The sequence below is a fragment of the Apis mellifera genome, linkage group LG6 (genome assembly GCF_003254395.2).
Source record: "Apis mellifera strain DH4 linkage group LG6, Amel_HAv3.1, whole genome shotgun sequence".
Lineage (NCBI taxonomy): Eukaryota > Metazoa > Arthropoda > Insecta > Hymenoptera > Apidae > Apis > Apis mellifera.
In genome coordinates this window covers 8161981-8174633 of record NC_037643.1, presented here as the reverse complement: position 1 = coordinate 8174633, position 12653 = coordinate 8161981, and the positions used below count along the sequence as shown (strand labels likewise).

At 42.8% G+C, this 12653-nt stretch overlaps 1 protein-coding gene across 3 annotated transcripts in view; it reads left to right on the top strand.

Annotated features, from left to right (window-relative positions):
* LOC408890 (protein groucho) overlaps positions 1-12653 on the top strand; it is a 121384-nt gene that overhangs the window by 82763 nt on the left and 25968 nt on the right. For all 3 annotated transcript variants that reach the window (XM_006565410.3, XM_392421.7, XM_006565411.3), the window contains 2 exons: positions 2004-2280; positions 10916-10941. In XM_006565410.3, coding sequence (XP_006565473.1) covers positions 2004-2280; positions 10916-10941 — 303 coding nt within the window. The remainder of the gene's footprint in view (positions 1-2003; positions 2281-10915; positions 10942-12653) is intronic.

Here is a 12653-nt window from a genome sequence, read left to right as displayed (position 1 = left end):
GTTTTCAACAAACTTCACCCTTTCCACGTGCAAACAGGAAACGTGTTTGCAACGAAAATCCGTTGCTCCAAGCGAAAGTTGGTCGCGATCATTAGGCGGAATCCATGCCGCAAATGATCTTCTGAATGGGGCCAGGACGCGACAGCCTCCGGGGTCAGGATTATCGTCTTATTTACCGGTGGCCAGGGGTGGAGGGATGAAGAGCTCGGAAACGTTTACGTTCGCCTTTCTTTCCACCCTCTCTTTCTTTCGTGTTTCGCGGGCTGGCTCAGACAGCCTCTCTCTCTTATTATATCGTTAAACCATTTAATTATCTCGGCAAACTACTCCCCAGGAATATTCGGCCCTGCCTTAACGAGTGTACACGGTTTGCCAGAGGGGTGGTGGATGGCGCGCTTTTCCTACTTTCGAGTCTCCTTTCCCTCCCTCCTTCCTTCCTTCCTTCCTTCCTTTCCTCCTCCTTCTTCTTCTTCCATCCACCATTCCCTCTTCGATCCTTACCTCTTAAGCGTTAAAACGGCGCGGCGTGGCCTCTACAATTTGTCTGAAACTCAACCGACACCCCCTCCCTCCGACTAACGAGGAAACTACCGGCGCGAGGGGGGTACGTTTATGGCCGTTTCGTCGAAACTTTTCCCCTGCCACCGCTTCTCTACTATTCCCTTTCTTCCTCTTCGTGGTTTGGCGGAAAGGCCGCAAATAAAGTCGCCGCCCGCCACTTGTTTCGTACTTTCGGGATTTACCAGTCTGCCTCTCTCTCTCTCTCCTCCGCTTCTCCTCCTCGTGGAGGGGGAAATCCGAGGGTTATTTAAACGGGACCCGCGGATGGAAGTTTGCCACCGTGATTTGTGCATCCCCCCCTCTCTCTCTGCCCCCGTGGAAAGTTGTGTGTCCCTCGGCACGGTAACGAGAGGGCTGCTGAATAACCGGGGAAAATTAAATTACGATCGATGACTGCAACGTTTTTTCTCTCTCTCTCTTTCTCTCTCTCCTTTCTTTCTTCCATAGCCTTCGAAGGGGTGGTGGGATGAGAAGGGGTTTAGATCGATTTGTCGGGCGATTTCGAACTTGGGAGAATTATGGTATGGAAGGAAATGTTTAATTTCGGATCTCGTTTCTTTTTCACCCTCTTTCTCTTTCGGTTTCTCTTCCTATCTCGGACGGCGATACGAAACGATATATTTGTTCGAGGATTTTACGTTTTTTCCACGATAAAGTGACATAGTGAACGGAGGAGAGTTTCATCGGTGTTCGATGATGCCATCGATTCGAATCTAATCTCGGGGCCACTCGGGCCGGGATCGGCGTGTCATCGGTTGTTGTCGTTCAAAGATTAGATTTCTTGGATTGGGGACGTTTTATCCGGGAGAAATCTCGATACACTTGTCAATTATATCGATTTAATCACCTGCTGAAACGTGAAAAAAAAAACTTTGTACAACGGTTAATCATTGGCGATTTTACAAACTTGTCGTAAATATTTTCTGCGAATTGAGAAGAGTGATTGATCGATTTTACATTTTATTTTTATTTTTCTCTCTTTTTCTTTCTTTCTTTTTTTTTTTTTTCCTTTCAACTTTTTCAACAAATAAGACGATAAAAACCTCTCACGAAATTATTAATAAATACTCGTCAGATGATTATACATTTCTATTACACGCACTCTCACAATCTTATCTCGTATCATTTTAATTTTATCTCTCTCTCGAACGATAAATAATTTTAATTAGCTCACCTTGGAATATCCATTTTATCCTCCCCATGATAAAAAAGTAAAATCGATTTTGTTCGCAATTACCAACTTATTAATCCGTGCTTTTACATTAATTTCAATAAAATTATCATTTTCAACGACTGTTCGATACTATGAAAAAAAGCATTTCGCGAAGAGAGAGAGAGAAGAAAAATGTCCTGTTCATTTTTTTTTTTTTTTTTTATCTCTAAGAAGGAAACGATGCTCTTTCGAGGTGATAAAAGTCGAAAACTTTGCTGATCCGTTACAGCAACAAAGGCCAGACCTGCCAAGGCTTCTTCAGCAGGTGCACGCCCAACAACTACCACCTGGCGCCGCGATGGGCCCGCATCCAGGCATACCTGGCCTTCCTGGGCTCGGCCCTGGCGCTGGTCTTCCCGTTCCTACGTCAGCCTCCGCAGCACTTCTCGGATTAGGTATTCCACCGGGTGCCGCAGCAACCGCTGGTGGCACAGCTGCTCATCCCCTTTCGATGTTGACCAAGCCGGACATCCATCGTCAAGCGGACGATTTAAAGCACAACGGAGGTAAGCGTCTCGTTCGAATTTCTCTTCAAAAATTAGTCGCGTATCGTCGGGGATTAATGATAAAGTCCATGGAAATATCTTGGTATGAGACTCGAAGAAATTTTAAAAAAGAGGAGTAAAAAGATTAGTATAGATTTTTTTTTTAATTTTACACACTTTTGTTCAAATATACAAAATTGATAAAGGAGGGAGATCGAGGTTTGTACACTTGATAGGACGAGTGTTCGTTCGTACCGTGGAATAAAATTTTATCCAAATTTTCGAAATTGGATAAATAATTGCTTTCGGTAATAATGGTAATCTATATAATGTAATTATATAAATTATATAAATTCTCGTAAACCGTAAAACGTGTTTTTGATTTAACCGTGTAATTAGTATGATACATGGTTTACATTCCATTCGAAGCAGGAAATAATAGAGTAAAAAGTCAGAAGATCAATGTTTTTGCACGTTGTTGCACCATCATGCTTCACAAGTGATAGATGTATCCTTAATTAAGCGTATACCTCATTAAGACCCGTGAAATTGCAATTGCTTTTTTATATCGTTTAGCCGTACGTAGCCGGTGTGGATAATTATAAGCGTTTTGAGCAACGCGAGAGAAGGAAAAGGATAAGAAATTAATCGAGGTGTGTTATTGTACACCAAACGAAACCAATCGGTCGATAAATCTAACTCCTATTTATTATACATTTCCACTAAACTCCTCTCGCTACGGAATTACATAATGTCCCCCCGAGATCGAAGGTATTTAATAACTCGAGTCCATCTGAAAGTCTAATCCGTTCAGATTGAACAGATAGATAGACTCGGTATTATTCCATTCGTTCTGCGTACGCTCGAAAACGAAGAAAAAAAAAAAGGAAAAAAAGAAGGATAAATAATTCTCCAGATTGCATGACCTATCCCATAAAACTGTTTCGCAACGGTTACGAAGAACAATCAACTCCCTGACAAATAATCAGCCGTTAGTCAAGTTTTCTTCGTCAGCTTCTCCACCGCTACACCCGGTTGAATTTTTCTCCTCGCCACGCGACTATTACGCGAGAAACAAACAGAGATCGATAATGAATGTTTTCCTTAAGATGATACATTATCAACTATAATTTATTACTTTTTAACCGCGGTTAAAAATGAAAAAAGAAAAACAAAATTATTCGCAATAAGATTCCCACGAGATAAATTATAATATTTTTTTTTTTTTAATTTTCTCTCCCTTGTAAATCTATCCGTATCTTAAAACTAACATTACCAATTCTCGATTTATTTTTCGACTCGAAGAAACCATTCCGTTCGAAGTATAAAAAAAAAAAAAATGCCACCTGTTCGCCAAGACTCTCTCGACCAGAAGAAAACCGAGCACGATCGGGTAAATGGAAGGAAGGGGGGATTCGATTTACAAAAGCCGCTGACCCGAGGTGTCTCGCTCTCGTTTTCGCGCGGTCAGCATCTTTTGTCCCCCGACGAATATTTTGCGTATCGAACGCAAAGTTTGCAACCGACAATTTCGAAGAAGTAACGCCCGTTCGGTCGATCGTGTTTCTTTTGCAATCCGGCTCCTTGTTTTTCTACCTTGTTCCCCTTATCTCCGGCTTCTTATGGGAAGCGTTTGCAACCGGATCCTCATGAGACGATTCTCGCTTTGCATTCCGTTCGATTACCACGAGGCGGCCAAACGAAGCTGTTTTCCAAGTTGTAAGAAGGGGGGGAGCAAAGTTTCGAAACCGCTTGTGCCAATAATCAAAATTCTCTCGGCGGGACGTTGTTCAATAATCTCCGATTATTTTTTTCTAAAAATAAAATTCCAATTCGGAATATAAATCTTTTTTAAATTTTAAATTTTAATACCGAGCGAGAAAGTAAATAATTAATAGGATTAACATTTTTTGAAGAAAGATATACCATTTTGTAATTAATATATGTTTCGTAATTGTTTCTTTTTTCTTTCTTGATGAAAGAATTTTAACGTTGAAACATTTTAAACTTCGAAACTATATATGTATACATCGTTCAGGTTATTGAATCGGTGACCCACCTTTGTCCGGTCAATAACTTCGTCCCGTGACATTTATTTTCCAAAGTATTATTCATCAAGTGTGTTCACTTCCTATCTCCAACGTGTAAATTCATACGGCTGACTCGGCAAGCAAAAGGCTAAACTTGTTTAACATACATATTTAACTTAACCGCGCGATATACCAACCACATTGCACAATGTAACTTTTACACACCTCTCATTGTTTATCGAAATACGATGAATTCTATCTACTTAAAGAGAGAGTTATCAATCTCCGATACCAAACGAATTAACAACTCGTCGAAATTCGATCGTTCGCCATTTCGAAAGCGTTTTGTCAAGAAAATTGATAGCTGTAAGGGTGTGAAACACAAGGTAGTCGCATAAAAGAGAGGTAAGAGGGGGGTGAGAGATGATGACAATGGAAATGCGGCGCGAGAATGGCGGCGCCTTATGCACCGGCGTGTGACACATAGGAGAAGAAGGAGGAGGAGGAGGAGGAGGAGAAGAGGATATTTCAAGCGGGCCGCAATAGAACGGTGACGCAAACGATCGTGCTTAAGCCTGAAACTCGCGGAACCCTCGATCTTGACCTCGAAGATCCACTTGTGCAGGCGGCGCGTCCTCGTCTCTCTCTCCTTGGGACGACACACGAGTGCAAGAACGTTCGCACTTAGGACCCATGTAGCGCTGACAAAGTCGCGAGGGTTTCAAGTGACTCTCCTATCTCGCTCGCGCACACTCTCGTAAACACGCCACCAACACGCGTGCGACGCACACGTGCTCGCTTGCTCGTACGTGCAAAGCATACTCTCCTTCCCATCCCTTATGTTTCGTCGAACCTCCTCTTTCTCTGTGTGTGTGTGTATATATATATCTCTCTCTCTTGCTCGCGCGTTGTGCATGGTCGTCTCTCAGAAGAGCACTCAGAATCTCCTCTTGACACGAGAGTACTTCCGACTCTTCCCCTCTTTCGTTCCATCCACCTTTAGATGGCTCTTCTAAACCTTCGCGCCCCTCAGTCTGTTCCTCTCATCTCCTCCCAACCCCTTTCCCTTCCTGCTCACTCTATTTCTCTTTCTCTTCCCCCTCATACTCCTCTCCTCTTCCCGAGTAGTTGCCGTGCTCGCGCAATATCTCCAGCTACACTCTCGCCTAACTATGTTACCGAGTATAACCCTCTCCCTCCTCCTTTTCCTCTTCCTCCTCCCGGCCAGTTGTTCCACGTTGTTGTTTCGCGTTTTCTTGAGCGTTGGTCGGGTAATGAAATACCGGCCGATCCCTTCGCTACCGCGATCTTCTTTCACGATCCACGGCGGAGGAAAGGCAAGTAGAAGCCAATCCCCTCGATGCCTCTTTGAAAATTGATCGACGCGGCACAGTGATCGACCTGTTCCCCCGCCATATAATCGTCGCAACGTGTAGCGTAACGACGTCTTCGTTTAATTTCCGGACCCGTCTCAAGCTCTCCATCTTCTTCCTCTTCTTCTTTTTTGGTACTTTTTTTCAGTGCGTGGTTGCGTTGGAACTCGACCGGAAACGGTGCACGCTTAATGGAGTCGCAGTTTGCTCGCCAACCGTGAAAATGGAGAAGTTCTTTGGCTCGAAAGATTTTCTGTTTAGGGAAACGAAGGGTAACGGTCTTGAGAACATTTTTATTCCACCCTGGTGGAACTTGGAAGACCTTTTTTTTTCCCTTCCAATCGTCGAAAGATCCTCTCCATTCTTCCCGATCCAAGAAAATGAAACGAGACGTCCGTCGAGGATCGTTCCACCACGCGTGGAAGAACTTTGTTAACTCGTATCCTTCGATACGACTGTTACAAACCGCGACATTTGAAATCACCGTCGCGCCTTTTCCATCCCCTCCCCCCCATCTCATCGACACCCTTTTGAAACGTGACGAGAGCGGGAGAGGGCAAGGAACCGTAATGGGCCACTATTTCTGTCGCGGCAACTGAAACTTCTTCCCTCCTTTCCGGAACATTGCCCCCGAGCGAATTGTTTCCAGCAGGGCCGTTATCGTTTCATCCTCCCTCCCCCACCTTCCGTCCATTCTCTCGCTCCTACCTCATCTTTCCCATCCTTCCACCGTCTTTCCACGGAGTTGCCCCGATTCTCCTCTCCCCCGACTAGTGGCAATAGTAATAGTGGTGGTAGTGATATCTGCCCATTCATCCGATTCTTCTTGCCCGCTCGCTCGCGAAACGATTTACCAGAACGCGGGTGGAAGACCTCTTTCACAGACGATTAGAAACCGGTATCGCTCGCATTACCATTTCATCGCGGAGATACTTGGGCGAGTAATGGTCCCCCAGAGAGAGAGAGAGAGATCGTGAAGCCTTTTCCCTTCGTGTACGTAATTCATCTTCTCGTAATTCGTATCCGGATATCGTCCTCCTCTCTGTCGTTTCTTTTCCTCTTTCCTTCGCGATTGTCCAAACGAAGAAGTTTAAATTTAAGAGAGATCGGATCGTTAAAATCGATTCATTATAATGTTAATACAGGTTATTCCTTCGGAAGAATTCGAAGTCGAGTCGAGCCAAAGATTCGAAATTTGCATGCCGATCGTCCATTCTATAAATAAATAAATTCCTCGAGAGAGTTAGAAACGGAAACCGATCGAATCGAATTTCCGATCCCCTTGCCAACTTCTCAATAATACACGCCCCTTCTTACCCTTTTCCAACCAGACTTCCCCCTCTACCCCACTGCAATTTTCCCGCTTTCTTCCGAAAGTGGACGCGCGCGCCATCTCGGGGACGCCTCCTCGAAGATCCGCGCGTTTCCCGCGCGCGCGCCTCGTTCGTTTGCTGTTTTCCGCGTCCGGCTTTACGTGGCCAAGAAACGGGGAGGAGGGGAGAAGAAAAGGGTGAAAGAGGCGGCGAGGCCGTTCCGTCGAGTGTCCTCTCTCGCCTCGAAAACCCGGGCGGAGTGGAACAGGAGGACGAAGGGAGGAGGAGGAGGGCACGCAGCAGCGACAGTTTGCGACTGTGAGAGCGTCGTTGTCGAAAATGCTCTTTCGTTTTTGCTCTCGGAAGAGAGGGATCAGAAGAGAAAGAAAGAGAGAGAGCCAAGTTGGATGCGGTCCACGGGCCAGAAAATTCACGACCCCTTTTCCGTTCGCGCTCCGCCACCCCCGACACAACTGTGGTAATGGCCACGAGGGGTGGATCCTTTTGCAAACGGCTTCTCCTTAATTTGCCCGACCATAAAACACACGACGGAGTCTCGACCCTCGCGGATACGTTTTATCGGCGTGCAAGAACGAGTGACGTCTTGCTCTCTCGACTCGGAGAGAGAGAGGGAGGGATTACTTTATCCGTACAAGTGGGTTCGCCTCCCTCCGGAAACTTTATGGCGTCGGGTTTTTCCGTTTCCCTGCTCCTCGTCCCTCCTCGTTTCTCCGTTTCTCCTTTGTCGGGAGGAAGGGAGAATGGTCGTATATCCAGTCGCGGGGTTATTTCTTGTCGCTCTCGCGCGACGATACCGCCGGCCGTTTCAAGACCGGCGGCTGTATATAACGTTAATTCGTTCTTTGTCCGTGTTTTGTCGCCCCGCGGATGTCTTGTCCCACGCACTAGGTGTTTTCGTGAATTTGTCGCGCCTTTTAACCACGGCTGCTCGCGCCAGCGGACGTGTTATATTTTGCGAGAAATGAAATCCTCCCTCGGACGATTAATTTTAACGTTTGATTCCTCGCGCGTGGATAAAAGAGAGGAGGAGGGATTTTGAGAGTAATTTTGATTTGGGAGAATGATAACGATCATCGATTACATTTGGGAAATTAATAGATCGTTGAAATTTCTTTGCACTCGAATTCAATTTTCTCGTCGATTGAAAAATACCAGAAATTGTTCAATGAACCGTTTAATCTTAGAAATCATATCGAAGAAAGTTGGATATATTTCTAGATAGACTTTGACTGCAACGCTGTTGGATGAAGCGAGAACGATCGAACGAATATGGCGCGAGCAGTTAATTTAGCAGGTAGAAAGCGCGGTTGCAACGCAAGAAAAATAAAGGCATAACTGATGTAAGCGTCTTAATGGTAAAAGTCTCGCAGAAAAAGCCAACGAACGTGTTGTTACATACGTAGTTTTAGACGTTTGAAGGATTGACCGGATCGATTAGACGGATTAGATAGCAAAGTTGGCGAAACAGGAATTAATGATCGGTGTTTGTGCGCGAAAATAGAAAACGCTATCCGAGTAGAGATTTCTGCAATCAATGCGTGTGAAGTAACATCAAATTTATATTCCTCAAAATTACAATTACAAAGAGTTCGATAAGAAAGTGGAATACAAACTGGCTTATTTCAAGTTTTTAACTATTATCATTGACCGAATAGAATCACCGTAATCATCCAACAGCTCGATGTATCATTAGTGTGATGAGTATAGAAACAACAAATGTTTAAAAAAAGAAAGTTTCCTCTTTATACTCTTTCGTATAGTATTTTTAGATACATTTAACGAGAGAAATCTTCTTTGCGAATAATTTACATTATTACAAAAATATATTTTTGATAATTGACTAGAAACAATTCTGAATAAATTAGAAATGAGCTCAACGTACAAGGATCTTAAGTTTTTTCTATCTAAAATTCTATAAATGTATCAAAATTTTAATTCTACTTCGAAAATGCTTCTCGAGTCATCAAATCTCGTTCAAAATTCCATTCGTTACATCGTTCAATGCTTGGCACATTTTTTCTCTTTTTTATTTTATCATCGACATCTATTATCCTCTACCAACGCATCGATAAAAAATAAAGAAAGGAGAACTTAGGATCGTGGTTAACCGTGGTTCGAGAAATCGAGAAACGGCTCGTCGCGCGATGTGCAATTCTTGTCGAAGGATGGGTATAACAACAGGCGAAGAATAGTATCGTTAAGGTATTTCCCGACGAGACAAAGTGTACCCACGAAAAGTATAAAGAGACGAGAAAAGATGAAGAGTAGGATGGAAGGAAGGTTTGAGGGGGAAGAAATCGAGCGAGGGCAAACTATGAAGAAGCCGGGCTTCTCGAGGACAAAGCCTCTCCCTTTCTTTCTCTCTCTTCTACCGGATCGACCTCTTCTTCCTCCTCCTCCTCCTCCTCCTCCTCTTCTTCTTCCTCCTCATCCTCGACATCCCTTCTCGGAAATTCTCGAGGAGAGGAGCCTACCTTCTCTCTTTCGTTCTGCCACCTTTTTTCTTTTATCTCGCGGGAAAAGATTCTACCGGCATACCGCCGAGTTGGTTCCGCAATAATCATGGAAAAACATGGCGAAGGTTCAATTTTCCGGGAAATACGACGGTCTTGAACGGGCAGAGAGAACGACGCTTGGAGTGTCTTCTCGAGGAGAGGAGCAGTGTGGGATCGGAACGGATGTTCTCTTGAGAAACATTCTCAAGTACGCGATAATTAATTTTTAAAAGCTGTTTCAGATCTGTTAAATGTCCGACTAAGAGTTATTAAATATATTTGGAAAATCGAAAAGAACGATACTTAATGTTATATTTTTAAAACAATTTGTTAACGACGATTATTTAGCGAATTGTTTACGCGTTTGTGGTTCGTATCTAGAAATCTTATCGAGTTTTCTTTAAGTTTAAAGAAAATTACGAAGAATTACAAGGATCGTTACTTGGAATCGCGTGAAAAATAGAAAATCGGTAAAAATGTATTTATTCGAGTTTTTCATTCCGCGGTCCTCAATTATGTAAAATATCACGCGTCGTTTCAAGCGTAAAATGGATATTTTATATCGGAGAAAAATGTGAAATGATTGCCACTATTCGGAAAAAATCATTTCTCGTAATTAATGTTTCTCTCGATAATTGGCCAATTTTGCGCGATCGAATGCAGGCTAATAATATGGTTTAACGGCATTATTTTTAACGATTATTAAAAGCTTATATTATGGTTATTTTCTTTTTTTTTTTTTTTCATTTTCTATCTTTAATACGAGGATAATATTTATCGTTGTTCCGAGATGGCAAGGAGGCGAGACTAAATATGATATCTGTGCGTTAAATGAGTTGTTCAGCTTGGAGAGGAAATAGTAGTATGAGACGATGCTTGCTCGACACGTTCTTGATTAAATGCTTCGTGACGCTGTTCACTGCGTTTAATATGGATTCCTCGAACAGCTTCTTCTCGGGGGAATAGTTAAGGCGCACCATATTTCATGATAAAATGTTTATTCGCTCGACGGTTATTTCTTAAGTCTCGTGTTTCGATGAAGTTTAACGCAAACTTTGTAAACTATATATAACATTTTATCGATGTATAGGAAATGCTCTTTAAATTTCCTAATTATTAGTCGGGATCAAAAGTATTGCGGATAAATTGCTAAAAATATCTTCGTGGTGGAAAAAATATTCTTCGAATTTTTTGAACGTTCGTAAAATTTTAAAAACATTCATTAATGAATCAATTCAATATTTAATAGATTAGGATCAAATTAAATTAGACTATAAAAAGTATTCAATAATTATTAATCAAAACTTAGTTATAGTTTCTCCTTGTTTGAATAAATCACATCGGTAAAGATCGAATCGAAAAAAGAATTGAGAATAAATCATTGGCCCAGTATTAACTGTGTGTATCCTTTTCGTGTGTTGCAGGTCTTAATCCAGCCGAGGAGAGGCATGTGAGTATCAAACAATTTAGTCGATAGAGAAACGGTGCAATCGCGGTTCAGCCAATGGGCAATCGATAACAGTCTATTAACAACGAATATGGTTATTCGCCCCGGCGTTCCATCGTAAATAGCAATATCGTTGCACGGGTTGTCGAGATTCCCAGCGATCCGCCTCTCTCGAACACGACGAATTTCGATTCCGACCGAGACGGTAATCCTATCGAGAAGGCGATGAACTTCTCCTCGCGACAGATTCACCCTTTCCAAGAAGCGAATGCAGCCAACACGTGCACCGATAAGCGTTTAATCCCTTACATACCCACTATACAGCTACCTCTGCATTTCCGTCTCGCGTTTTCCGCTTAAACGCCACGCGCGCGATTGATGTTCGCGTTTCGCCACATGCGAAAAATTGTGCAAAGAGAGAAGGAGCTTCTGTAAAAATTTTTCCAAATCGCAAAATTTTATTCCAACTGGAATAATCTTTTTTCTTTCTTTTGTTTTATACAAATTTGAAGATGATTACGAAGAGAATTGGAATTAAATGTTGGAGAAAAATGGAGTAGATTCCACAACTTTGGAGAACGTAAATAAAAAAATGTACGAAAGAAAATTATTAGATTTTGCAACGTTTCAAGTTGAAAACTTGAACAGCTATGAAGCTTTTTACCGGTCAATTAATTCTTCCGAAACTTTCAATTTCAAATTTTATACGGATTATTTCACCTCGATCTCGATCCGGCTATAAACTAAATGGAACGAAATTATTTACGTATCCATCGATCACTATTACCATGTTAAAAGTTTTTCCAAATAACAAAAATCCAACGACCAGCCATCGCAATTATTTTAGCCCATCGTATCAGGGAAATAATACAGGCTCCGATCCAATTAATTTCAAAAATTCAACTCTCGGCAAAAAATTCGATATATACATATATATATATGTGTATATATGTATACGGTATAACTTTTCCCTCCCAAAATCAACCACACGTTTACCATTAACCGATACAACTTCTAATTCATGACCAATTTACCCAGCGTTGCGTATACACGCGTATACGCGTATACCCACACACACGCACCGTGGCAAATAAACTCGTTCTATTTCCATCGAATCCCACCATTTTCCACCCTCTCCCGGTTTCGTTCGTTAAAACAAACGAATCTATGAATTTATTTCCAACCGAGGTCCGATAGGGGATCGGGGAATTAAACAGATTCGCAATTACAATCTGCGAATGAACGACGCTCGATCGAATTTCGAGAGGCGGGGTGGAGGGGCGCGTATCGGTTCGTTTTACCCTCGTTTCCCCTCGATGAGGAGGGGAAAACGGATACGTTTCATCGTAAAATCCGACCGTTTCCCGGCTTTTATGGGTCGCGTGGCCTCTGTTCTCGAAAAAAAAAAAAGAAAAAAAAAGTATCGCGCCCCGTTGATCGCGTGTGTATATGTGTGTGTGTGTGTACGTACGTATCCTCTCCCCTCCCTTCCGATCCATGGAAGGGGAACGGAAGTGGAAGATTTTCGTGAGGGTGGGGAAGAAGTGGACTAGTAGAACCGCGTCGAATTTCATCTCGTAAAAAAAATTAGAGCATCGTCGTGGACGTACATTTGATCGTGCGCGTAAGCAAGCAAGCAAGCAAGCAGCAAACGAGCGAGCAGTTGAAAGGGAATACCTGGGGAACAAATAAAATCAGGGGCAGGCCGAGACGAA